Here is a 26,803-nt window from a genome sequence, read left to right as displayed (position 1 = left end):
GCAACTGATCCAGAATGCTGCAGCAAGAGTGATCTTTAATGAGCCGTAGAGAGCGCACGTCACACATCTCCTCATAAACTCGCACTGGTTTCCAATTGCCGCTCACATCAAGTTCAAGGTGCTGAAGTTTGCCTACAGAACATCCACTGGCTCTGCACCCCTATACCTAAACGCATTACTCCAGTCTTACGTGGCATCCAGAAGATTGCATGCAAGTGAACGTCGCCTTGTGGTGCCATCTCAAAAAAGCACAAAATCACTTTCACAGACCTTTACCTGGACTGTTCCAAGCTGGTGGAATGACCTGTCTATCTCAACCCGAGTCTTTAGCTATTTTCAACACTTGACCCATTAATACTAACATTCTATTCTATTCTATTCTATTCTATTCTATTCTATTCTATTCTATTCTATTCTATTCTATTCTATTCTATTCTATTCTATTCTATTCTATTCTAGACTAACTGGGACTAGTCACAGCAATTGCATATTGCCCTATTGTTGGTTTGACTGCTTCTATTGTTCTCCTCATTTGTAAGTCACTTTGAATAAGCGTCTACTAAATGATTAAATGTAAATGTAAATGTAAATGTTTTAACAGACCTTCCACTGCACTGAGACTCTATGAATCCATTATAGATAGAATCACTTGGTAGTTTTCACAGTACACAAAGTATCACATTACTGCACTTGTATAAAACAAATTCAGTATAAGCAATTCATTTTAAAAATAATAAAGCCGGTGTCCTAGCCTAGCGGTTAACACGTATGCATGAACTTCCCAAGTTTTAAACTGTCCTAAGTCAGATCAAATCATCACATGAATCTATTTGTGACAGACTTGTATGTGACAAAGTGGAACCCTTAAAATCAAAATGGCTGCTCTGCTCCGTGTTACTAAAGTACGGCCTCTTAGGATTAGCATTCATTCAATAATCAACAATGTGACTTAAAATGGTTCAAAGTTATGTGGACATACTATAGTTGTTAAATTAGTGTACATCTTTTGAACATATCTCCTCTGAAGACAGAAATTATGTCACTTCCTCTTGATCATGTAATTTAAAGAGACAGTTCACTTTTATTTTGAGGTAAATAATTGGTGAACATGGACACGGGTAAATTCATCTTGTTTAAATTATTATTTTTTTCATATAAATGTTATTGATCTAGTGTACATACAGTAATGTTTTTGTCCTTTTTTGTTTCTTAACTGTTAACTATTAGCCTGCAATACTCACCACAAAACTTCTTGCGGCAATTCTCATTTCCATGATAACAGCAACTTCTCTGACTTATAGATCTCTCTTCAGCGTTGTGGGTGAAGTACTTTCCTGGGAATTCAGCACCAATATTTTAAAGTTAAAATTACGGACTTGTGGCTTTACAGAAGCATGTATCATCATCTAATAACCTCTAAGTGCTCGCTCTGGGTCTGTTCTGAAAAGTCTTCACGTTAAATCAATTTCTCTATGGAGACTTTAAATGGGATTTTTTTACCTCCGGAAGCAGTCTGTTGTGCTCTGTTGTGCGCATTGTGTGTGAGGGCACAATCGTGAGGGCACTTGTGTGAGAGACAGTGTGTACTTGTTGAAACGAGTGTGTGGGAGAAAGTAAGATAATTAAAAGCTGTTGTGGTCTCTGCACAGAGCGTGTCTCTAGAGGAAGATGCTAATCTTTACGAGTGCGCGTGTGTATGTGTGTGTGACCTGTGTCTCTTAGGGAGGATGTCTGTTCTGATGGAATGCTGACCTAGAAACCAGAGCATGGATAATCCTGACAAGATCACAAATCTCATTCTGTTACCAAAGAGATGATGTGTGTGAGTGTATTTGCGGTTGTGATGTGGGACGGTAATGAAAATGACATTTTATTGCTCTGTTCCAAAATCTAGTGAGCTATGAGGACAGCATTTTTAAAGAATCACAGTTATACTCCTGACAGGAATGCTCTGCCAAAATGTAGGTAACTTGCCTTGTAAAAAATCCCAAATATTTACCTTTATTCTAAAGCAGCACTGCATGTTTTCTTTGTGATGGTGATCCCAGAATGCACTATGATAAGCTCAGTGGCAAAAAATGTATTCAAGATGGCAGATGATGTTGATTATAAATACACATAATTAAATTAAACACTTAAAAGTTAAAAAATAGTTAACATATCCATCTGAAAATCATTGAAAATTGAAGAACGTTGGTCCCTAGAATGTTTTTGGAACATACAGTCTCTAATTTTTTTTTTTTTTTTTTTTTTTTTAAGAAAATAAAACATTCACATTAAGTGTTTTGAGAATGTTCTGGGAACATCAAAGGCACAATATGTAATATTTTTTGCATTAAAATATTCCCCCCAAAAAACTAGCAGATGCAAGTTAGCACAGGTGAGCCCACCTGCTGGGCATTTCTGCCTGACTGGGCATTTTCTGCACCGCTGTCATGGACCACAATTATTTGTTATCATTTGCAGCAGGTTCTGTCGTCCAAGATAACTCCAATAAATGTAAATGTACAGGTGAATCAAATGACCCAAGAAGAGTTTTGGACAAGAGGAGAAATAAACAGAGGATCAATATCGTTGTGGCATTTCCTATCACTGTTTAAGTCTGGTGAACAAGTCTATGAAGTGTAATTAAACACAGTATGTGTTATACATAAATAAATAGTAATTCAGCCTTTTTGAAAATGCTGTGGGTACGTTCAAATGTACTTTTAGTATGATTGAACATGTTACGCCACCATTTAATTCGACAAATAAAGTGACGTGCATGAGTAGTAATTTAGCATTAAACAATACATTACTTGAGGCTAATTCATTAGAATGAAATAAAATCATGTGATCAAACGTCATAGTTTTAAAACTTTATTTCATTACCTCATGAACATGATTTGTGAGTCCCGTTAGATTGATTTCCATCGGCAGTGGAGGTGAAGAGGACAACTCCCATCATTACCCGCTACTTCACAGCGTCATCAAGCTACGCCTTTGTTATTGTTTTGAGTAAGCAAAAAAATTACATACTGTGCCTTTAAGTTGTTCCCAACAAAAATAACCAAATGAGAACCATAAACTAGTTCAAACGTTGAGTAAAAATGTACTATTTTGCCTATTACTTGTGTGTGCTGTGTATTCCTATATGCTTATGAGTATTGTGCTATTAGCTTAGCAACATGCTAATGTCAAACTCAATTGAAATCAATTGTAAATTCATTTTTGGGAATGTTAATTAGTGTTTCCCAGTAAAAGTAACCCAATGAGAACCATTCTCAAACATTAATTGGAATGTTATTGGCTAGGTAAAAGTGGCCTCTATTGCCCATTATTTGTGTGTCCCATATATTGCGTATAGGCTTAGTATTGTGCTATATTTTGCAAGGGAATGCAAAGGTTTAACGTTCTAAACGCAAAAGCATTGAAATATTTATTTCCCTCCCATTTCATATTTTTCCGTCTCTTCAGGGACTATATAGCTATTTGTATGGTGCGCAAAGTTGCTGTCCATGTAGCACATTCAAATATCACTCACTTGGTAATGAGGTTTCATCACGGGTAGAATGTTGCCTTAAAAAGCAGTTGCCTATGTAGTCTGCAAAGAAACTTACTAGATTTAGGATCAGATCTTATGTGTTTGTGTTTCAAAATCACCCGCTTTTGAACAGTAGTATGAACAATATAAAGAGTGCATGCTAGTATTTGCACATATGCATGCGATGCACTGATGGTACACAGTTGGTGTGAAATCTGTTCATGTGATTTAAAAAAAGAGATACTCCTGGTATGTCAAAATATCAATAAAACTTTACAACAATATGTGTTGACAGAAGTGAATCAATCAAATTAACTTTAGCTGGAAAATAACTTTATTCAAGAACTGCTATAAAGCCAAAACAATCTCTGTTACTTTAAACTATCCTTGTATCTCTGTAAAGCCCCTTTGGAACAATCTACATTGTAAAAAGCGCTATATAAATGAAGATGACTTGACTTGACAGTTATGCAAATGTAACCCTGGACCACAAACCCTGGATAACATGGGTATTTTTTTTTTTTTTTAAATTGAGATTTATACATCATCTGAAAGTGGAATAGGTAAGCTTTGCATTGTTAGGATATGACAATATTTGGCCGAGATACAACTATTTGAAGATCTGCAATCTGAGGGTGCAAAAAAATTGAAACATTGAGAAAATTGCCTTTAAAGTTGTCCATTTATGTTTGCGATTGTGCTGCATTCACTCACAAAAATTAACGTTTTATATATTTACCGTAGGAAATGTACAAAATATCTTAATGGAACATGATCTTTACTTGATATCCTAATGATTTTTGGCATAAAAGAAAAATCGATAATTTTGACCCAACAATGTATTGTTGGCTATTTCCACAAATATACCCGTGCTACTTGTGACTGGTTTTGTGATCCGGGGTCACAAATGTTGATAGGGATCCTTAGCCTAGTGTGTCACATTCAAGTTAGTGAGTAAGACCAGCTCCAATACGGGTCAATAAACAGAAGAATTTGAAGGGCGCACACCATACATGCAAATGAAAAGATTCAATACTAACCTCTAGCCTCTAGCCAACCCCCTTTAATTCACTGGCGAGCTCTCCGCACACACAAACAGACGAATGAAAACAAACACAGGTGCACACAGTTCCACTATCTATGAAGCCCAGATGGACCTTCTCCCCTCAGGCGGCCATTAGCAGAGCGAAGGTGAGTTTCAGAGGAAGAGGAGTACACCCCGTATGATATGACCTGTCAATCATGCGCACAGCATCAGATGAGTATGAAAAAAAAATTGCATTTAAATTTGACTATAATATCATATTGTGCGGGAACTGCCTTAATAACGCAGTGGTTTTGGGCCGAAGTGTCTGTCGGTACAGATTTTGAATAAATATTCTAATCGAAGGAATACGTTTAATCTCCAGGTGAATGAACTGAAAAAAAATGAATGATATTGAAACTGATCAAATGTAACAATATCTTGAATCAAAGCATGTGTGTCCATCTGTCTTAACAGCTTCATCTCTGACAGCCTGTCAATGGCCTGCTGGCGTGGATATTACTGGACTGAAAAACAACTCTATCACACTCTGCCAGAGTCTGTTTCAAGAACAAACCGACGCTCAAACGCAGCAGCCGACGGTCCTTATGACTGTACTGTGAAGGGTCATGTGGGGTTTTGGTAGTGAGGGGTTTTTACGGCGCCTGTCAAAGTGCCAATTTGATTTAGTGCCCTGACTTGACGGGGGCAACACATCAAACACTGATATAGAGAGATGAACCAAGAAGGAACTTAAAGGAAGATGGAATGAACAAAACCAGGAGGGGAAGGGAGTGATTGTGCCATTAAAATGCCAGTGATGTCATCCAGCACTTATTACGAGCCAGCAGCAAACCGTATCGCCTCAATGGACAAACAGAGTAACAACAGTGGTGGAATGTGGGAAGATATTATGAGATCAAGTAGAGAGGGAAATTAACGGAGTAATGTCAAAAACTGCATAAAACAACAAAAAGTGTTTAAAACGCCCTCTGTGCAATTTGAGACCTTAGTAAAGGTGAATGATAGCCATGATAAACCAGCTCAGAGGCAACTTTTCAGTTTTTATTAGTGGGTTTTACTGCATGGAATGTAATTTTTATTTGATAGAGTGTCTGGGTTGGAAAGAGAGAGAAAAGGGAGAAAAAGAGAAAGGTCTGGTAAAGGAACAGGTGCACGAAAAACAAAACTGTTTTTCCCAATGTCTTATCTCAGCATCTTTTTAAACATTAACATTTATTTAACATTGCCTCAAAACATCTCAACAAGTCCAAATATCAAGTCCTGTCCAGTACAACTGGACAACATAAAACACTGAAAAAGTCCTCTTGCCTCCTAAAAATCAGCATTATTTATAGAAATACTATTAAGAGTTAGTTAGAAACAGTCTTTATCACACTTCACTTTCAAGACATCTCAAATGATGATATTTAGTTAGTTGACAATGTTTCAAAGTAAACAAATAAATCTAACAGGCATTATTAAATGACTATGTAAAATGCTGAAACAGGGTTTAGTGTCCTTGTGTGTTGGCTATTGGAATTTTTTAGTTAGGTATTGAAATGGTTTGGGTGGCTTATATGTCAACGCTAATCGGGCCAGATGGCTTGTCTTTGCTCAATAGAGAAGCTGGACAAAGAGAAAAAAATCCTGCTTAACCCATGGCCTGGCTAGTAGAGGAAGTGAATTATGTCTTAGGATTCAGGGAGTAGAGTATATCACATAATGCTGGTGTAAAAGAGAATTTATACATTGATAAAGTCACTAAAAACAGAAATGAGTAGGCTTGATAATGGTTCCTCCAGGCATGCAGGGGCAGTAGTAGGAAATGCATCCCTATCGAATACCACAATAATAGACTTCTGTATGAAAACTGATTTAAATTACATAGTTCCTGTGAATAGTTGTACAGCGGAAAAAAAATATGGAAAATATCTGCAGACTTCGTAACAAACAAAACAAAACAAAACAAAACAAAACAACAACAAAAAACTTCTGCCTTCAAAAAATTAGTACTGATTTCGCAGACATAACTCAAAAAACAAAGCGGAATAAAGTTCTGCTTAGATATTTAATTTACTTGCTAAAAATCTCTTAAATAAAACTTTCCTTTTCTTTTTTTTTAAGATTTATGTCTTCAGTGATTTAAACAGTGTAGTCTGATTCCCAAACAAATTACTCTGAATGTTCTCCTATTAGTAAATAAAAGTGATTTTCATTATTTTTGTCTCAAGGCTTGTGGGACTTAATCAGTGTATTTCCTGATTTAACGCTCATATAACTTTTTTTAATTGGTTGTATTTTATAAAAATTAATTAATGTTAAAAAGTATGAAAATACTAAATCTTACCACATTTTTGACGTTTAGTCTTTTTATTTGATACACAGGAGTAACTACTGGACTGCATTTATGCCACCATTAAAAAGTCTGAAATGTCATTAAACTCCATTTAACTCGCATTTCTTTGTTCCCCCCAAATATATTTTCCTCAGAAGTACTAAAATAATCATCAATGGAACTGTTAAGGGGAATCAGAACCATAATTGTTCAATTCTTTACGGTTCCCATTGCTAGTCACCATTGAGGGTTACCATGGTCAAGAGTAGGGTAGGTTCCTTCATTTAGACTATTCTCATTTGCTCAATCTACAAACAAATCAACACTGTGGAAAGCAACAAAATGTGAAGAACAAAACCATGAAAAACCTTAAAAGAAATCCCATAACAGAATGATTAAGGTGCCATTTCTGGTTTTTAGCCATTTGATGGCAAGAAATCCAATAAATCAACAAAGGAAGCTCAGGTCACTCTGGCTTGTAACATACGATCTCTTCTTACATCTCCTGATGATGTCATGTCTCCTCCAGTAAAATAACTCAGGTGAACTGTGGACCTGAAGCCTCAAGCTGGCACGGTGATAATGTCAGAGATGGTTCGGAGACATCACCCGAAATGTGATAATGAGAGTCGAGTTGAGATTGTAACCAAGCAACGGGTATGTGTAACACTCAAGAGGATGTGGAGAGTTTGGGACTGAGTTAATTTAGACGCAAAGTATTGTCCGTCTTAGTCCTGCTGTTTTCAGCCTGAATCACAGTCACAAAGCTTTGAAACACATACAAATGCACAGCTGGAGTCCATCTGCAGGGGTTAACACATGAAAACACTAACTGCTGTAATGTGAATGTGCGTGTTAAGTGTGTATAAGTTTTTGCATTGTGTGTCTACGGTAAGTACGCAGTTTATCATGGCATACACAGTACTTCAAAAGCCCGAGCAGAAAGCGAGAAGCCCTCAAATCATCATGAGTGACGGACTCCCGCGCAGCTCTGAGGGGTTTTTCTTCGACCGCTTAACTTTGACCTCCAACCTCTTGGAAGTCTCAGAAGGGTCTCCTTCTGAACTAGTCGATCATCCGTCTACACCTCCTCCACATTCGATTCCTGCTCCTCACATAAAAATGTAAAAAAAAAAATCAAAAACAAACAACTGGGCGCTGAGGAGTTGTGATAGGAAGCTGATGAAGTGGAGGGAATGAAAAACTGCCTCTTTGATGCACAATAAATAAATCAGATGGAGGTCCAAGTTCAGAAAAGACAAACATTTACAATCGGATAAAATGAGAAAAGGAAAATAAAGAGGGGCGAATTCACTAAACTGTTGCGCTACTTTTGTGTGTGGGACACTCTGCGTTTCATTCACTAATCACCCACAATGCAGTTTAAGAAGCTGCAATCTGCGCTGGAATAGTATTTAAAATATTCCGAAAAGTTTTTGAATTATGACTTTTTTCCCTTTTCAGCACTAACATGCTTCCTTTTTATGCAAATTAACCTTATCGTACAATGCGCAAAAACCTTTTGTAATAGATCCTGCCGACTACGCCAAAAGTGTTAGATTGTTCCAAAGCGCAAGGAATATTGGATCTAGTCTTCACCAGATCCCGTCAGATGACATCCGTTTTGTGTGGTATCGAAAACTGTCCAAAATAAGATTTTTTCCTGCATTTTCTAGTGATAATGGCAGCAGTAATTCATCAAATGATGATCAAATTACCGAGAAATGGGAACATATATAGACGCAGAATGGAGTTTGAAATTTTTCAAAGTGATGATGTACAGTGTCAGTAAAATATGGCAGATTGTGCTTCAGCCTTCAGGATGGGGAACTGTGGTGTGGAAATTGCGTTCCGATCTTCTGGGCACGTTTGCTTTAATGAATGAGGCGCTAAAACAATGCAGACAGCATGTGCAAATAAACCACGCAATCAATGCAACGCAATGCAATTAGTGGATTTCCAACCCCCCCCCCCGTATAACCTGTATAAATAATATAAATACATAATACATTTTTACACTGGGGGGGGGGGGGGGGCAGTGTAAAAATGTATTATGTATTTATATTATTTATACAGGTTTTTTTGTTTCTACAAGTAGGAATCACTTAAAAGTCTCACTCTCTACTGTTTGGTTTTGAGGATAAGCACAATAATTCAATTACGACCATTGGACGTATAAAGTCGTCTCAAACAGGCATGTGACGTACATTCACTTGCACCTGAGCACATGTGAAATCCGTGAACCGCCCGCCTCATGACGCACACAGAGACACACACGTGTAAATAAATGCAAACACGCTGCTATAACATAAAAGCTGTATTTACAGCTTTTCTATACGGTACGGTCAACTCAACTTTAGGTCCAAGTTCTAGTAACGCGTATAGGCTCTTACATATAGAGTCACTTGAACTCAGCGAACGTGTGTGAGGTACGATAAAGTCAGGATGGGTTGTCTTTGTGCTCGCTGATCTCATACTTTATAGTAAACATTGGCTGGACTCTGAGTGGGCATCTCTTGAACGATGTAGACGGGGTGTCCGTAATCGCCACTGACTTTTTCGTAATGGGGGCAGTATGCAGAGTCAGAGGTCCGCAGGGGAATGATGATGTCACTGGGCTCTGAGCCGTTATTGTTGCCTCCGCCGGCCCCAGTTGCCGCCCCGCAGGAACTGCCCCTCTTTGGGGTAAGAGAGGACAGTGTAAGGGCAGGGTGGTGAGTTTCAGAGTGCTTGGCTTTCCGTCGGCGGTAACACACCACGGCGATCACTACAGCGATCAGGATGACGAAGGCTCCGCCCGCACCACCGGCGATTAAAGCAATGTTAGAAGCGGATACGGCATCGCTGTCTCCCCTCTCACCGGCCTCACCTCCATTCCCCCCTTTAGATCCACTTTCTGTATCTGAAGAAGAAAACAGCAGATAAATCAGTGCTTGCATGGACCAGATATCCACGTGCAGGACTTTTGAAGCTCACTTCCTATTTGGCTTTATCTTCTACGTAACATCCTGATAGTATTTAGATTAGATTTGATTTAATCCATCACTAGCTTTGATTTCAGCCGGCTTGAATTAAAAAATGCCTCATGTTTGGCTTCAACACTGCTGGTTTCTCAAATGTTTACCTTATAGAGATCAACCAGATCAACTAAGCCTCCAAGATATTAAAAATAGCAATTCAAAGAACACTAGACAGTGCGCTAACATGACAACAGATGCATATGCAGATGGTATCAAGGTTAATACATAAATGCAGTTGAAAGCAGACCTCATTGGGATTTTCACTATTAAAATGGTTTACTTGGCATCTTTCTGAGCTCTGGGTTCCACGTTTCACACTGTACTTTTTTTAAACCCGGGTTTACATTCTATTTCAGGGTTATTTTAGTATTATTTATATACTATTATAGTATTTATTAATATTTTAAATGAGCTTTTATGTTTATATTTTAATTTTAGTTTCAGTGCTTTTGTAATTTTCAGTTAAGTTTTAGTAATAGTAAAAATTCAACTTGAACTTATTCTATTTCAGTTATTTCCCAAGGCAAGGTTTCTCATTTTTGTTACAATTTTTTCATCTAATATTTCTATTTTATTTTACCTTTATTTCATTTAACAAACACGATTTTCAATAGTTTTAGTTAACACCAACAACACTGTTAAAGGAGAACTCCGGTCAATTTTAACATTAAGCTCATTTTTTTGTAAAACATCATTTTTATTCATATCTTTCACATCTACTGCAGTCAGATTCACCGTGATCACTCCGAAGGAATCACTCACATTAGCTGTGCACTTGTAATGACACATCAAGGATGTTAAGAGGCTAAAAGCTGGTTTAAAACTTGCCCCATTGAAGTCAACAGGGTGCAAATTTTAAAAAGAGGATAACATGGTGTAGGCAACACCGATTTTTGTCGTTGTTCTCTGTATTGACAGCACTCCAAATTTACAAAAAAATTAGCTCAATGTTAAAATTGACCGGAGTTCTCCTTTAATATTTGCATATTTATTATATTTAAACATCAATTGAAACGTCACCACATAAATCCACTGTATTTGTCAAAAGTCTTCTAAGGTACTACAAAAATAAAGAAAAAGATTAGAAGGATAACGCAGATGAAACACTAAACTAAACAGAGTGAAATTTTCTGCAACTGCACCATGTCCTTGAATATTTAATGAGGGCTTGTTGCTTATGACATATGGAGCTGTTGTGCTCACGGGGACCCAGGTTCAAGTCTGACCTGGGTCATATCCCGAACCCTTTTCCCTTCTCTCTCCCTCCACTTTTCTGTCAAATATCCTATATAGTAGAAGAAAATAGTGAGAGAAAAAAAAAGGACTGCTTCCGGAGCAGTCTTTTCAATATTACTACAGTAAAATGTTGCTTAACGCAAGATTAAAAGTGGGTTAATTTTTTTTTAAATCCAGGGTTAAGCTAATAAGTGAATGTGAAAAGCCCGCAGAAATATTGTTTTGGAAGCTGTGTCCCAGACTATTTCTGGTTGTTACCTGGGGTTCTGCTGTTGGGTCGGCCTGGATCAGGTTTTGGTTTTGGGGGAAGGCCATATGCAGCTATAAAAGCAAAGAAAAAAAAAAGAAAAAGAAAAAGATGTGAAACACCAAGTACATTTTGATGCATGGTTCAATTACTTCAATTATGTGAGCGAGTGTGTGCTGGTATTGACACAACATTTATTGAATTTTGTCTGGAACTCTCCCTCAGTGCATACTGTAGGTTGATTCATTGATGTGCTTTTGGAGGTGATGATGATACTCACTCTGTCCCACTTTGAGAACAAGCTTCATCCCTCGTGTCACACAGACACCTCCTCTCATGCTGTCGATTCCTTCTTTTGTACCGTCAGAGGTAGCTATGGGAGGAGGTATAAAAAAAAACAAAAAAAAACAGAACAATATTAATGTCAAGGATTTTTCTTTCAGCATTTCAGATGGTGTGCAATGACAGCTGACTAGAACCCTATGACATAGCAATAAAACATTGGTTTATGACTCCATTCACAGCAATGTGCAGCCACTCAATCATGTAAAGGACTAGCAAGCATAACTGGCACTTTCTACGAATACAGTACACTTTGGTATCCAATTAATCATCAGAGGCACAAATCATGTTTTTTGCTGATAACTATGAGATGTGTTTGATAAGCTAACATACAAAACCTAGCATGAAAAGTAGCAGTTTTAAGTAAATCACATGTCTGTATCCCCCTTTAAAACTGTGATTTTGGCCTGTTTTAAAAAACAATTAAGTTTTGATATAATTTGTTGAATTGACTTGATTCACTGTAGTTGTTATTTGTACAGTGCTTTAAACAATACACATGGTTTTAAAGCAGCTTTTCAGACTGGATTACTACTGTATATTGTGATATGTATCATTAATGTTTGTGAATTAAGATTTTGGTAAAATAATTCACCATCCTGCTAGAAAGTTACTCTATAATTCTTAAAAAGTAATTTTAATAAAAAAATAAATTTAGCTGGGTTCCACATTTTGCACACAATTCTGATAACACATGGTTTGGAAAGGAACCAGCATGAAAGGAAATAAAATAATCTAATTTCATTTCTCAATTATGAGTGCACTCATCAAGCTCAACTTCTAAACAACTATTTTGATGTTTATTTAAAATCTCACAAAACAGTGAAGTCCCTTTTTTTGTGTGTGTACGAGGTTGCAAAATTCACAGATCTCATAAAACAAACAAAAAATAAACAGCTCATGTAATATTTGGTTTGACCTCCTAAGGGTTGAAGGTCAACATTTTCTGAAGGTTCAGCATGCTTTCACTGTCCATTTGATGACATTTAAAAGAATCACTGAGCTGTTTATTTTCAAATTAATTTCAGATAATGTCATTTTAATGAGTTTAATTTAGTCAATATCAAGTCATATAGAATATATGAAACATACATATTCATTCAACTATATGAATACTTGCTGTCAAGTAATAAAACATTTTAACAATTAATACATTAATCAACATAAATTAAATTTTGCCTGACATAAAAGTTGCTTTAGCTTTTGTTTTATTTCCATGTCACTGAACATATTGTTATGAGTTTGCCGTTGTGACTGAGGTGGTCGTCCACACATGATGTGTTCCTGTATGCCAGCGTGCTTGGTGGGTTTCTTAGTGACTTCTTGCCTATTTAGTACTTGCTTGTGTCTGGGCTGCTTTGTATATGGGAAACTGTCTCTCAGGAATAACAGAGACTCGACCGCAACTATGTTGCCTTTTAACCATGTATACAATCATCCCTCAACACACACACACAGTCTCTGAAACACACAGTCATCGCATCTTCCAGCCTTCACATTACTAAATATTTCATAGGTGAGGCGCCTCTCTGAAAAACTTGGTACTTTATCCATGTAAGTCTGAGTTACTCAGCATCCATCCAAGCACTGAATACTGCATTCAAACAATGTTCAAGCTCCCTCCCCACAGTACAAAGAGCTTCATCTTCAAACTTATTTTCCTTTCCAAATATAAAGCCTGCTCATGAGGGCGATATTGAATTCTTCACTGCAGAAACACTTTGCATTTGAACCATTCAATATTTTATTGAACCTCCGAATGACACACGGTAATCTGCAGCGCTCAGAAAGCACGGCGCTCGTGTACAAAGACTCTTCTCATCCAAAATATCTCTTCATTATTACGTTATTAGGAAAACATTTACAGCAGACGGCTGAGGAGCACATGCAGACGAGGGGTGCCAGTAAACATTCGATAGCTTTTCCGCTTGAGGGTAACAGTTTTATTTTAGGTGAAGCTTGATACAAAGGAACTGAGGCTGAGTTTGCGCCGGTTGATTTACAGAGTTTATTTTTAAAGCACTTGCGTGCAGTGGCGTTTTTCAACAGATTTAGGATTTGTGAGAAATGGTCTGGATTCAATACAAATTAAACAGCATCTGTGACATGCTGTCAATCACTACAGAAATTCATTCAGACCATTCAACAATGCACAAAGGAAGTCTAAGGCATTCAACAGGGTTTATTAGAAGACATGCAAAGCTCTTGTTTGTTACAACTTTTATATTAATTCTTCTGTACAAAAATGTGTTTTATTTGAGTAATAAAGTGTCTAATATTACCATATTAAGTGGAAGGACTACTGTTCAAGGAAGATTCACTTCTGGTTATGCGTCACTGACATAAACCGTTCAAAAGGGGGTCAGTAAGATTAAAAAAAAAATTTGCTCGGCAAAGCTGCATTTATTTGAAAATACAGTAAAACAGAAACATAGTGAAATATTATTATTAAAATAAGTGTTTTCTATTAAAAAATGAAATTTATTCCTGTGATCAGAGATGAATTTTCAGCATCATTCCTCCAGTCTTCAGCGTCACATGATCCTTAAGAAATCATTCTATTATGCTGATTTGCTGCTAAAGAAACAATTCTCATAATTATCGATGCTGAAACAGTTGCTTAATACTTTTTGTGGAAACCATAATACATTTTTTTTCTGGATTCTTAGAAATAGAAATCTTTTGTAACATTATAAATGTTTTTTACTGTCATTTCATTCAATTCAATTAAACTTTTGAACAGTAGTGTAATTCTTGTCTATGTATACACTGCCTTTATGGAATCATTGTGTATTCAAGTATACAAAAGAGGAACATTTTTATGTAACTTTAAACAGACACTAAATATCATTAAGAATATATAAATGATTAAATCGTGTGGATAAATTATCAAAAGTCTGCATTTTAATTTGATAGAAATGTAATCCACTCTGGTAGACCTCTATTATAAGTGCACTACTTACAAATGTATGTCAAAATCAAGAACAACAAAAACCCTTGGATTTCATCCAAAGAGCCTCTTACTATAAAGCCAAATATTACAATCACCCAAAACTGACTTAAATAAAGAATAATCTTTAGAGAATATACACAGCCTATAAAAGATTCACCCCCCTCACATGTAAACACACACAAAAATGCATATAAACACACACTCATGGATTGAATCCAAAAACATGACCTTTTTTGTGCTCACGGCAGTCATTAGTCAACATGCTGGAGGTGTAGAAAAAAATGATTCATCACCTAATGGCTCTCATTTTGTTCTTCACCTCCCTCGCTCTTTCTTTTCTCCCAGTAGGGATGCAGAGATGCTCAGTAAAGGTGTAAATGCTGAACTTGAGCAGCAGACAGAGGAACAGCGAGTTAAAGAACCATGGCACGGCACCAAAATCACGTCAGTCAATAGCAATCCCAGTGAATTCTTGATGCCGATTTTGATACCACATAAAAAATGAATATGCTAATGAACCAAACCCTTTATTTAGAAAGTAAAACAAATATATAATGTACAAATATTAACAAATAAAATTAAAACAAAGGCATGTAAACAGCAAAAAAGTTAATCAATGATTCATATTCTCACGCATTTATTCAAGAAAAATACATTGAAAAAAGAAACAAATTAAGCAAAGAAGTAAAAAAAGTATTGAGGCTTTTCCAGGTCTCTATCAGCATCTAGAAATGACTAAAATATATACACAAAATAATACAAAAAATAAAATAAAAACAAAAACACAAAAAAATTAAATAAAAATGATTGGCATAGCCTAGTCCTCACTGGATTCAGCAGTTTGAACAAATCGAATGAATGAGTCAGTTGCTGCATTCCAATTCACCAATTGTAGCTGAAGAGTAGGCCATATTACTTCGTCATAACTGCATCTTTAACAAACCGCTCAGTTGCTTAGTTATGTGCATTCTGTCACCATTTAAAACAATCATCTTGTCACAGTTAAAATCCTCCACATTCAATTTAATTTAATTCCCTATTGTTTCGGAGAGAAATGTAGCTTGTTTTCTGCCTTTTCTGGTCTTTCATGCAGAGAACTCTCCTCATGTGTTTGCAATTTGCATAATGATACATTTAAAAGTTAATGACCAAATGTATCATTACAAAAGTTCACAATGCATTTGCAGTTGAAATATAATGTGGATAACAATGAATACATCTTTTCGTCCGGTTAGATACCGATTATTAATCACTCCTAAGTAAGTCTTAGACTCCACACTAAGTAAACCTAAACTAAGTACTTAAAGGTGCTCTAAGCGATGTCACACATTTTTAGGCTGAAACATTTTTTGTCATATACAGCAAACATCTCCTCACTATCCGCTAGCTGCCTTGTCCCCTGAACACACTGTAAAAAAACACGGCCTCTGTAGACAGCTCAGGCTCCACAAACGCCAACAAAAACAAACTGGGCCAACCTGCACCACGAAACATAACACTTCTCAGCCAAATTGAATGTGTGATTAATTCGATTAATTAATCGCCATGTCCTGTAATAATTAGATTCATATTTAAGACTTTGTTGGATCTGTGTTCTTTTAAAGAAAAATGTTGTTGTGATTCAATAAACTATTTGTTAAACTTAAGTCAAAAAAGTCTCTCTCTCTCTCTCTATATCTATATATCTATATATCTATATATATATATATCTATATATCTATATATCTATATATATATATCTATATCTATATCTATATATATATATATATATATATATATATATATATAAAAAATAAATGCTTTCATTTTCAAATATATATATATATATATATATATATATATTTTTTTTTCACAAAAACATGTGAGGATCTGAAAGCAGCTGCCTGCTGCAGTGAGTCTATTAAAACATTGAGTCTGTAGTTTATCACTGACTTGGTTCTGAAGTACGTAGACTTTTGACATCCCTTCAAGGAACTGAGAAGAAAGAGGAAGAGGGTGAGCGGAAAGGTGAGTGGGCGTAGAAAAACAGTAGTCTGGAAGGTTCTGATGATGGTTGTGGAAGACAAGAGGCCGTGGGTTTAAACAGAAGATGAAAAGCAGACATGACACACACTGCAGTGCAGACTTTACAGTCTACATGTTCATAGACGAGAAAGAACAACGGATGAGTTCGGTAATTGAGACGATGATCTGCGGTGATGTAGAGAAAGGCATGTCTGGAACAGGGGGGAAAAAAAACTGGCCGAAGAACATTTTGAAACGACCCACATACTGACCCGCTCCACCACTCTCCTAAAATTACCCTGCGCCCCACACAACCCCCACCTGAGAAATGGGGATTGACCCTTGATGACCAGTGATGGAAACAACAACAGCTCGAAAATATGGTTTTTAGCCCCGACAAATAAGGCCAACGGCCAAGTCAAACTTTTCAGCCCACTAGGAATTAGCACAATCTGTTTGGGCTGCACAAACCCAGAGTAATTTTCCCTAAGTAAGCTAAAGTTCCTGCTGGCAAGAGGGCCTCCATGACCTCATTATTTTGCAGCTGTGCCAGGGCAGGCCTAAAGGGGGCAGCACGCAATATGAGACACACTGTGTGTGTGTGTGTGTGTGTGTGTGTGTGTGTGTGTGTGTGTACGTACTTATGTCACTTTTGGGTACATTCACCAGGATACACACCAGTAAACTGAGGACCACCTTAAAAATTTAGGACATTTTGTATGTCCTCATTTGTTTGACTATAATGGCATTCAGCATGCTCTAAAATGGTGTCCAGACTTAAAATCTCACTTGTCCCAAAAAATCACTTTTAAGTGATTTGTGTACCTGAAGTGTGTAAAGATCGCGCTGCTGCCCCGCCCCCGTGTCACCGAGACTTAAGCACGTACAGTTACTTATATAGGAGTTTATTAATGCTGTGGGAACGAGTTTGAAGCGGGGAAGGGACAGATGCATTACGTCATGTGAATTTGAAAAGTAAATCTAGGCATTAATTCCATAAGTCATTAAATGCAGAATAGTAGTTGTCATAAACTGTCAAGCTAATTTTCTATACACTTCTATTAGACTTTTTTGTCCTGAATTGTTGAATTCCAGAGGTGAATTCTGATTTTAACTAATGAAGGGGAATATAAAGCTTTAGATCAACCAATGATCCACCAGTTCTCTAAAATAGCTCAAAGTGCATCTCATGAAGCTTCATCTGGGAAGCATACAGACAGAGCACACCACACCACACCACACCACAACACAACACAACACAACACAACACAACACAACACAACACAACACAACACAACACAACACAACACAGCACAGTGTTACACACTCTGACAATGAAAAAACAACAAGGAAACAAACAGGGTCAACAGCCGGGAATAAGGAGAATGTGTGGTGGAAGAGTACAGAGGTAAAACAGAGGAAGAGAAGAGGCCAAGATTCTGAAGAAATAAGGGCCACTATTGTAGATCATGTTCTCAATCATGACCTTATGGTCGAGGCAGGTCGAAAGGTGAGCCGAATGTTGGGAGAACAACAGTGTGTGTCCTTAATCATTCAAACATTTGTAGAAAGAACAGGTGTGCAATCAGACAGTGTTCACTAAACTGTAGTGTAATACAGCATATTTACATTATATATATTACAGCAGTCTACTTGCATTTTACATTATACAGTTAATATACTTTATAGAGACATAATGTAACACACATGTACATAGTGTGTCTTGTCTTTTTCTTTTCATTTTTTGACAGACCCACAGTAAGTCTGAATCCTGTCTAGTGTCAAGCAATGCGTACATGTGTACCGTTGAAATATGTATATACATAGCCGCGGGAACATATCAGGGGGGTGCTGGGGGCGGCTTAATAGGGTGTGGCTTAATATTGCAGGGTGGTGCTGGTAGAGCATTTTAAACAAAATCCTAATATTAAAGAGCCCAAACAAACAGATGAACATACAAATGAATGAGGACAGAGTTATGTGAGAACGCTCAGAACTCATGATAAATTTTTAAAACATGATCAATTTTAAAAACACAGCACAAAAATCTGCATCTTAACTTATGATAGACGCTCAGGAGGTGGTTCACACTGAATGCATAATTTTTCAAAGCGAAAACGCAAGACGCCCAACATGGGGAGTGGAATGGGGGAAAACCAAGCAGCAACATTCTGATCTGAGAAATGAAGCCTACCCGGAAGTGCGAAAAACTGCAATACATCGAAAATCCGCTAGGGGAAGGTCCCAAAAGGGAGCAAATGTCCATAGCCCTCATGTTAAAATGTCCGTTTTCACAGCATAAATTCATGTCTTTACAGGTTGGTCCCATGGACTTTTATTGTATTTTTCGATAGGTTCCGAGTGCCTGACAACGGCGAGGGTAGTGAATTTTTTTCTAACTCGTTAGTTTAGATCGTATTTAGATATAAAATGTATGACAATAAGGGCGTGGTTAACTTTGATTGACAGCTTGATTGACAGCTAACAAGGCAGCGCCACGGAGAATGACAACATAAGAAGCGCCATTTTTTAATACAGTTGACATAATAATACTGTTTCTGTATCATGAAATGTAGTTTTAAGAGTTTTTCAGGCGAGAATGTAGTTGTTTAAAGCTCAAATCTGTGGTTTATTTAAAGATTTATGAAAAATTTATCCAGTTGATCCAGCGATGACCGGGTGCTCGGCGCGATGTACCCCGCCTGGAACGGTCTTTCATCGGCTTGACGTTCTAAGGTTTGCCGCCAATGCCGCGGACTCTGGCGTCTCTGTAGTGGTTAAACATGAGATATAATTCATCTTGTGTATATCTAATGGGCGATTTTTGGTCTCGTGAATCTATATTTTTTTCCCTGGGCAATCGTTTTGGCTGAGGGGAAGTTTCATAACTTTATAAGCTATTTAACTTTACCGATGTATGGTTAAACTCGCGCTGACTTTGTATGTTTGATTGAATTGTTTGCTTTATTTGTATAGCTTCTTATACCTTTTACTTGTACTTTTATAATGGCTAACATTGATAAAACTGAAATTTAACAAAAAGAGACTGGGTTGAGTTTTGTCATTTTAATACAACGAAGATGATATGTAATGTTGTTTACTGCAAAATCTGTTGTTTAATACAAATGCACATATTGCCTGGACCATAAAATGTTTAATATTTTTATATTATATTTAAAATGAAAAGAGGCAGATTTGTGTTATATTTTGTTTTGTTTTTCATAAATAGGCAAACGTTATGTGCAGTTGAATATAATCAATATGCGTTGCCTGAACCACATTTGTGTGGCTATAATGTTTAAGATTTCTTTAAATGAAAACGAAACGAGTTAGTATGGTGTTTTATAACATATTTCGTTGCCATAGACTGTAAAATAATAGTTCATTGCCTGAAATATAACCGGAGTAGCAGAGCGAGCTGAGTGACGCGCGCTGCGTTAGAAGGTGGGCGGGGTTAGCATTTCCCAAGATTTTCCAAGATGGCGCCGCCCATACCCCCCATAAACGGCTTCAAACCCGTTCTTCAGAAAGTCTATGGGTGACGTCACAGACGCTTTGTCCATATTTTTTACAGTCTATGGGGAAAACGCAAGGTCTTGAGGCGCGTTTTAGTTACTTATTTTAACTTGAGTTCTGCGTTTTGAGAACGCTGTGTCACGCGCGAGACGCGAGTGCAACAGTTAAACACGGCTAGTGCGTTCACACTGAAAAACAATGGAAAAGTAGCAAAGTGGAATGGAAAAACACATTCTGTGTGAACAGCCCCTAATACCAAAGAATGCTTTAATCAAGACATCTACATTTAATCTTTTCACTGACGTCTGAGTGAACATGCATTAAATAAGTGTCAAATGAGTTCTTAGATGCTGGTCCTACCAGTGTCACGTCACTCACTTCCATGCGAGATCTGCTTTTGCCTTTTGATATATTGATTTCATAAAACCATATTCGACAACATATAAAAACTGAATGAATTTTATAAAGGTAGAAGGTGTTCTTAAAAACATGTTGAAAAACAAAAAGTTATTTAAAGTCATGTCATCTTAAATGCCAATGTAGTGAAACAGCTGTCGTCAGGGGGTGCTGCAGAACCCTCAGCACCCCTAGTTCCTGCGGGCATGTGTATCATAAAGTGCAGTATTTTGTATTTTCAATCACTGTCATCAAAATCGTGGCCATAGTTTACTTCTGAAAATACTGACAGAGTACACTGTTATATTACTGACAACATGACAAAGTATTTTGACTATCTTATTAAACAATGACACAAGGACTTGTCATTCTGATGGCACTGATGTGTTCATATATTGTACTACATAAGGATGTAAGGATTTTGAGCAAGTTACAGGCTTTTGATGGTATATTGTGGTCAGAGAGAAACAGAGCAGTTACATACATGAATCAAGCTGGCACGTTTAAATGTTTGTTTACAGAATTATTCTGTTCTTACCAGGCTCGGAGTGGGTAATCGGGAGAATCGGGAGAATTCCCGGTGGGCCGCTTCACTTTTGGGCCGGTCGAGGAAAGGTTTTTTTTTTTTTACATTTCAATGTCACGTTAGTTAGCCTACATAGGCTACACACGTTTCACATTCTGACACCGCAGCGCACAGCCTCTGCATGGGTTGTACCATGTGAGGGAGTTCTCCCCTCCTATAGAGTTGGTTGGGTCCATAGTCCGTCTTTTCCAAAACGTTTTCTCAGGTGGGCTACCGCGGCATCGCCGGCGCCTACCAATAGCTGGGCCGGCCCTACCGTAACGGTGCGCATCAGGGAGGATGGATGGGAGGAAGAGGCCAGGAGGTATGGAAGCTTTTTTCCGCCACAGAATAAAACATTTTAAAAGATAATTGCGACTTTTTATCTCACAATTGCGAGTTTACATCTCGCAATTCTGACTTTATTTCTCAGAATTGCGAGATATAAAGTCAAAATTGCGTGAAATAAAGTCGCAATTGCGTGTTATAAAGTCAGAATGAGAGATATAAAGTCAGAATTGCGTGATATAGGCTAGTCGCAATTGTGAGTTATAAAGTCAGAATTGCGAGATATAAATACAGAATAGTGTGAAATAAAGTCGCAATTGCGTCTTATAAAGTCAGAATTGCAAGATATAAAGTCAGAACTGCGTGAAATAAAGTCGCAATTGCTTATAAAGTCAGAACTGCAAGATATATAGTCAGAATTGTGTGATATAAAGTCGCAATTGTGTTATAAATTCAGAATTGCGAGATATAAAGTCAGAATTGTGTGAAATAAAGTCGCAATTGCTTCTTATAAAGTCAGAATTGCAAGATATAAAGTCAGAACTGCGTGAAATAAAGTTGCAGTTGCTTATAAAGTCAGAACTGCAAGATATAGAGTCAGAATTGTGAAATAAAGTCGCAATTGCTTATAAAGTCTAAGTGAATTATTATTTAACCTTTACATTATTTGTTATTAATACAAACTACACAATAGTAAGAGCTGAACTGTTGCTTCATTTATCCAATTTAGAAAAAGTGCTAATTTAGAATTCCACCATGGAAAAAGTGGACCGGTCTTGGGCCTGAAACTCCTGGGCTGAAAAGTGGCCCCACTCCGGCCCTGGTTCTTACTATGATTTTAAAAGCCATTGGATCTGCACTAACCCTAACCCTAACCCTAGCTCTGCCTCTGACTGTCAGTCTGAGATCTGCTCATACTGAGATCTGCCGCCCTTCCCCCACAGCACTGACTCTGATCGCGCGCGCCCTTCCCCACAGCAGTGAGACCTATGACTGAGACTGACTGCAGAGTGACAGAGATGAGTTGAATGAACTAACAGACTGACGAGTGACAGAGTGATAGATAATCAGAAGTGCTTCACTGCCCTTTTATATTTAATGAAAAATATCATTTATTTATTAAAGAAATAAAAATAAGATAATGCTGTTAAAGTGCACGTTGAAGTTTAATTTAGACTGAGCCTCGAAACAATCCACACACCCCTCCCCCCATCTTAACTCAAATATTTGCCTTAAATTCTGAAGTAGTGGGACACTGATGAAACGACAACACAGACTCGTGCAGAACTGGAGATATATACCAGCTTGAATATCGGCCCTTCTGTGTGTTTGCAGACATCAATTTACTGTTTTGATTAATAAATGCAATTAGTAGAAAATAAGATGTCTGTTCAAGAGATCTAGGTTGCTCATTTAGACAGTTGTGAGCTCAATGTGCTCGTTTACAGCAGACCTGCACGGTTTCAATATTCTTATTTGTAATTCTGTTAAAAGCTATATGATGTGGTGGTATTTCAGAAAATTAAGTGCACACCGGGCATTTTTTGCTCTTTTAAAACTGTGCTTGTATGGACATGCGCACTGGTTCCTAGTGCGAGGCAGGATGGGTTAAATACATAAATAAATACAATAAAGGAAAAAAAGTTTATTGCCTACTTGTAGGCATTGATCAGTAAATATAATTTTGGGATTTTTCATATAATAGTACTTATGGTTCTACAAATTAATATCATTATTATTTTATATCTTTTATTTTATTTTATGTAATACAATATTACATTATTTGCCCAAAAATCTTTTTTCAGTGGAATGTTTTTTTAATAATTTATCTTTTTTGCACAATGACGGTGCATAGACACTTTATAGTATTTTTATTGTGTGTTTCAAGCTCCAAAGCAGACAAAAAGCATATTAAAAATAGTCAATATGAACCTAGCTGGTTACTGACAAAATATATATATATTTTTTTTATTGTACACTGTGCAGTCAAGATTCCTGAATAGAGTTCTGCAGGCATGAGCCCTAAAACAAAACCAGTTGCATTTTTGCACTTCTGGTTCCATTAACCCAAAGTCAATGTTTACTTGCACATTCTTAACCCAATTATGCATAATAAGCCGACAGTGCGTGTGGTCATGTAAACACAGACTAAGGTCATCTTAAACGGAATAAGCATAAACCAATCGACACAGCTAGATTTTTGCCCCTTATTCCAGATTTGCCGGCATGTACTGTAAACACATTAACCTGTGTTCTGTGGCTTATTGAATTGAGCATGTGTGATGTTATTGTGGATTTAAGCACATCCAGACAGAGCAAGCGTTTTCTTGACCCAAGAAACTCTTAAATAGTGTTTTCATCTCGTGCAGAAGTGGTACGGTCAAAATCCTGCATCCGATACTGTATGAGAGGAGAATATGAGTCTGTAAGTTTCGGGCTGAAATTCTGGAATACTCTTGGGCTTTATTTAACAACATCACAACTGACATGACATAAGAAATACACAAAGTCAGATACACGAATGGTTAAGTTTTGACGTCATTAACCTGATTTACTAAAGTCTAGTGGTTTACATGGTTATTGGTTTGCATGTAAACCAGGACAATGGATTATTTCAAAAATATTTATAGATTATTTTTTTGTTATCAGCGTATCGGTGTGCATGTAAACATGATCAATGGGTTTTGGTTACATTCCTGAAATAAGGTCCAAGGTTAGCACAAGATCAAGATATTTTCATGTTTTATTCTACAACATAAAATACATTAGTAATACTCTCTTGTGAGTTTTTTTAAAAGCCTTTGCTTGTCTTGTAAAAGGCGGTTGCTAACAAGTGTCTAAATGGGAGACGGGTTGTTTGGGACATTAAACGCCATCAGCCGAAAAGATAAACTCATCTAGTCACTTTCACAGCCTCGTTGTGTTTATAATCACACTCTTGCAAACCATTCTAGGTAGATTTAGGGATATACACGGCACACAATCAGTAAAACATACATTATAAGAATGCAGAAACATTATATATATTACACAGGGAGATGGATTTTAAAGCTTTAGAATTCCTGGAGGCACATTTATAAACAAAAACAACAAAAAAACTCTATACTTTTAATCTAAACTATAGAAGCCACAATAAAACATCCATATACCACAAAGAAAAACTAACTGGAAGAGATGCATGTATAAACAGACAGAATTGTCTTTTAAAATAATGCAACACGGACACATTCTAGATGAGTTGTTGAAGCTTCATCGTGAGGACGTTGAGGTTTTGCAACTGTGGTGTAGTTTATAGACTAACTTAAGCTTATTTTCTGCAGTAATACAAATGCCAGTGGAAAATCCTATAGGTTTTTTTTGGAGGGAACCAGGAGAGGTGAACTACTTGGTTGGCTTGCAAAAATACGTCATCACTGCAGCACTCTGTTCTAAAGCCATGATAATTTGGATTTGGAGGCGCTGATTCTCATCCCAGCAGCTTCACACTTGGCTGCAAACCATCCCAGTGCATGCTGAAGGTCCTGGTCTGATGGGGCCAGCACAACAACATCATCCGCAAAGAGCAGAGATGAAATCGTGTGGTCCCCAAACCTGACGGCCATTGGCTGCATCTAGAAATTCTTCCATAAAAATTATGAACAGAACCGGCGACAAAGGGCAGCCCTGCCGGAGTCCAACATGCACTGGGAACAAGTCTGACTTACTGCCGGGAATGCGATCCAAGCTCCTCCTCTGGTCGTGCAGGGACCGGACAGCCCTTAGCAAAGGGCCCCGGACCCCATACTCCAGGAGCACCCTCCACAGGATGCCGCGAGGGACACAGTCGAATGCCTTCTCCAAATCCACAAAGCACATGTGGATTGGTTGGGCAAACTCCCATGAACCCCCCAGCACCCTGGAGAGGGCATAGAGCTGGTCCAGTGTTCCACGGCCGGGACAAAAACCGCACTGTTCCTCCTGAATCCGAGGTTCTACTATCGGCCGTATTCTCCTCTCCAGTACCCCGGCATAGACTTTCCCGGGGAGGCTGAGAAGTGTGATCCCCCTGTAGTTGACTATAATCCTTCAGTAATTTCCCTTTTACATCATATGATGTACATCATATGGTAAAGAACTTTTAGTAATAATCAAAATAATAGTTGATATTAAAGAAACTGAAGCTAATGTACTTCTCTTTGGGGCGTGGAGTTTTCACCGCTGGAGCTTTTTTCAGAGGTGATTTTGTTCCTGAATACAGAGGTGAACTTCTGAGTTCACAGGAGATTCTTGACCGAATTGAACACTACACTGAAGCTGAGAACACGTTCCTGTTTGATTATCAATGGCATGGCAAAAATTGGTGGTGAGTATAGAACTGTTAGAATGATGTAGTAGGGATGCTAAAATATCTGGAACTGTAAGATATTTAGGGTGTGTTCACGCCTGTAGTTCTGTTCGCTTGGTTTGTTTGGTCTGGGTCTGCTTAGTGTTCAGATTGGTATTTCTATCGTCGAACCTAAGTTATGCTTGACCAGTCTGTCCTTTTTAGGGTCAAATCTTCCTGTTTTTGGTTTGGTTACATGTCTCTGGTCCATGTTACATTCATATTTCATTCTAACTGCACTAGAGTTCATTTAGAAGCCAACTGAGACCCATCTTTTCAGCGTCTCAGTCCGCTTGTTTGGTGGCACCAGGTTTCAGATGGCAGCGTTCACACTTATTCAAATAAATCGCACTAACAGTCTAAAAAACATGACAGTTGTGAACACACCCTAATACTTAAAATTCACCATGAACTGACAAAGAATACGGAGTATAGTTTCCTTGAGTCATTAGTATATTTTTTCCCCTGTATATATATAAGTACAAAGTGCTTTGAATAGAAAATAAGCACAAAATAAAAGCAAGGGAAATTATATCAGTTATAAAAGGAATGAATTAGAGTAAAATGAATTAAAGTAGTAAAAAGATGGTGCATATAATAAACTTCTCATCTGACAAAACACTGGTGAATCGTATTTTGCATCTTTCAATTTCCCCAATTAAGTGGTTTATGTTTCTCTCTTACCAAATTCTCAGTGCCATTTGAGTTCAGTTTAGAAACAAAAGGAAGAATACAGTGCAGTCAGTCGGACGGACGTACAGTGGATACTCTGAGATTATCCCATGATGGTCAGTCTTTTCTGTGGTTTTTCCCTTGGTTTTTTCCTTTTTCCTTTGTGTTTTTTTGCCTATATAACTCTAGACGTCTCTAGAGAGATACATTTTCACCTCAATTGAAAAAGGTGAGCATTCACAACTTGCTCACAAATTTGATCATCCAGAGCCTTGGGGTTTCCCCCACTACAATACCGTGGATTAACTAAACCCAC

The 26,803-nt window shown here is 37.5% G+C and overlaps 1 protein-coding gene across 2 annotated transcripts in view; it reads right to left on the bottom strand.

The window, feature by feature from the left end:
* Positions 1 to 6,906: 6,906 nt before the first annotated feature.
* efnb3a (ephrin-B3a) overlaps positions 6,907 to 26,803 on the bottom strand; it is a 58,390-nt gene continuing 38,493 nt past the window's right edge. Inside the window, exons 3-5 of one of the 2 annotated variants that reach the window (XM_081353503.1) lie at positions 11,669 to 11,761; positions 11,400 to 11,462; positions 6,907 to 9,787 (exon numbers count right to left, since the gene is read on the bottom strand). In XM_081353503.1, coding sequence (XP_081209629.1) covers positions 9,357 to 9,787; positions 11,400 to 11,462; positions 11,669 to 11,761 — 587 coding nt within the window. In that variant the 3' untranslated portion in view covers positions 6,907 to 9,356. The remainder of the gene's footprint in view (positions 9,788 to 11,399; positions 11,463 to 11,668; positions 11,762 to 26,803) is intronic. The other variant, XM_081353502.1, reaches the window with a different exon arrangement.

Source organism: Scardinius erythrophthalmus (assembly GCF_964197995.2).
Source record: "Scardinius erythrophthalmus genome assembly, chromosome: 23".
NCBI lineage: Eukaryota > Metazoa > Chordata > Actinopteri > Cypriniformes > Leuciscidae > Scardinius > Scardinius erythrophthalmus.
Note: the sequence above shows the minus strand (reverse complement) of the source record. Positions and strands in the feature narration are given on the sequence as shown.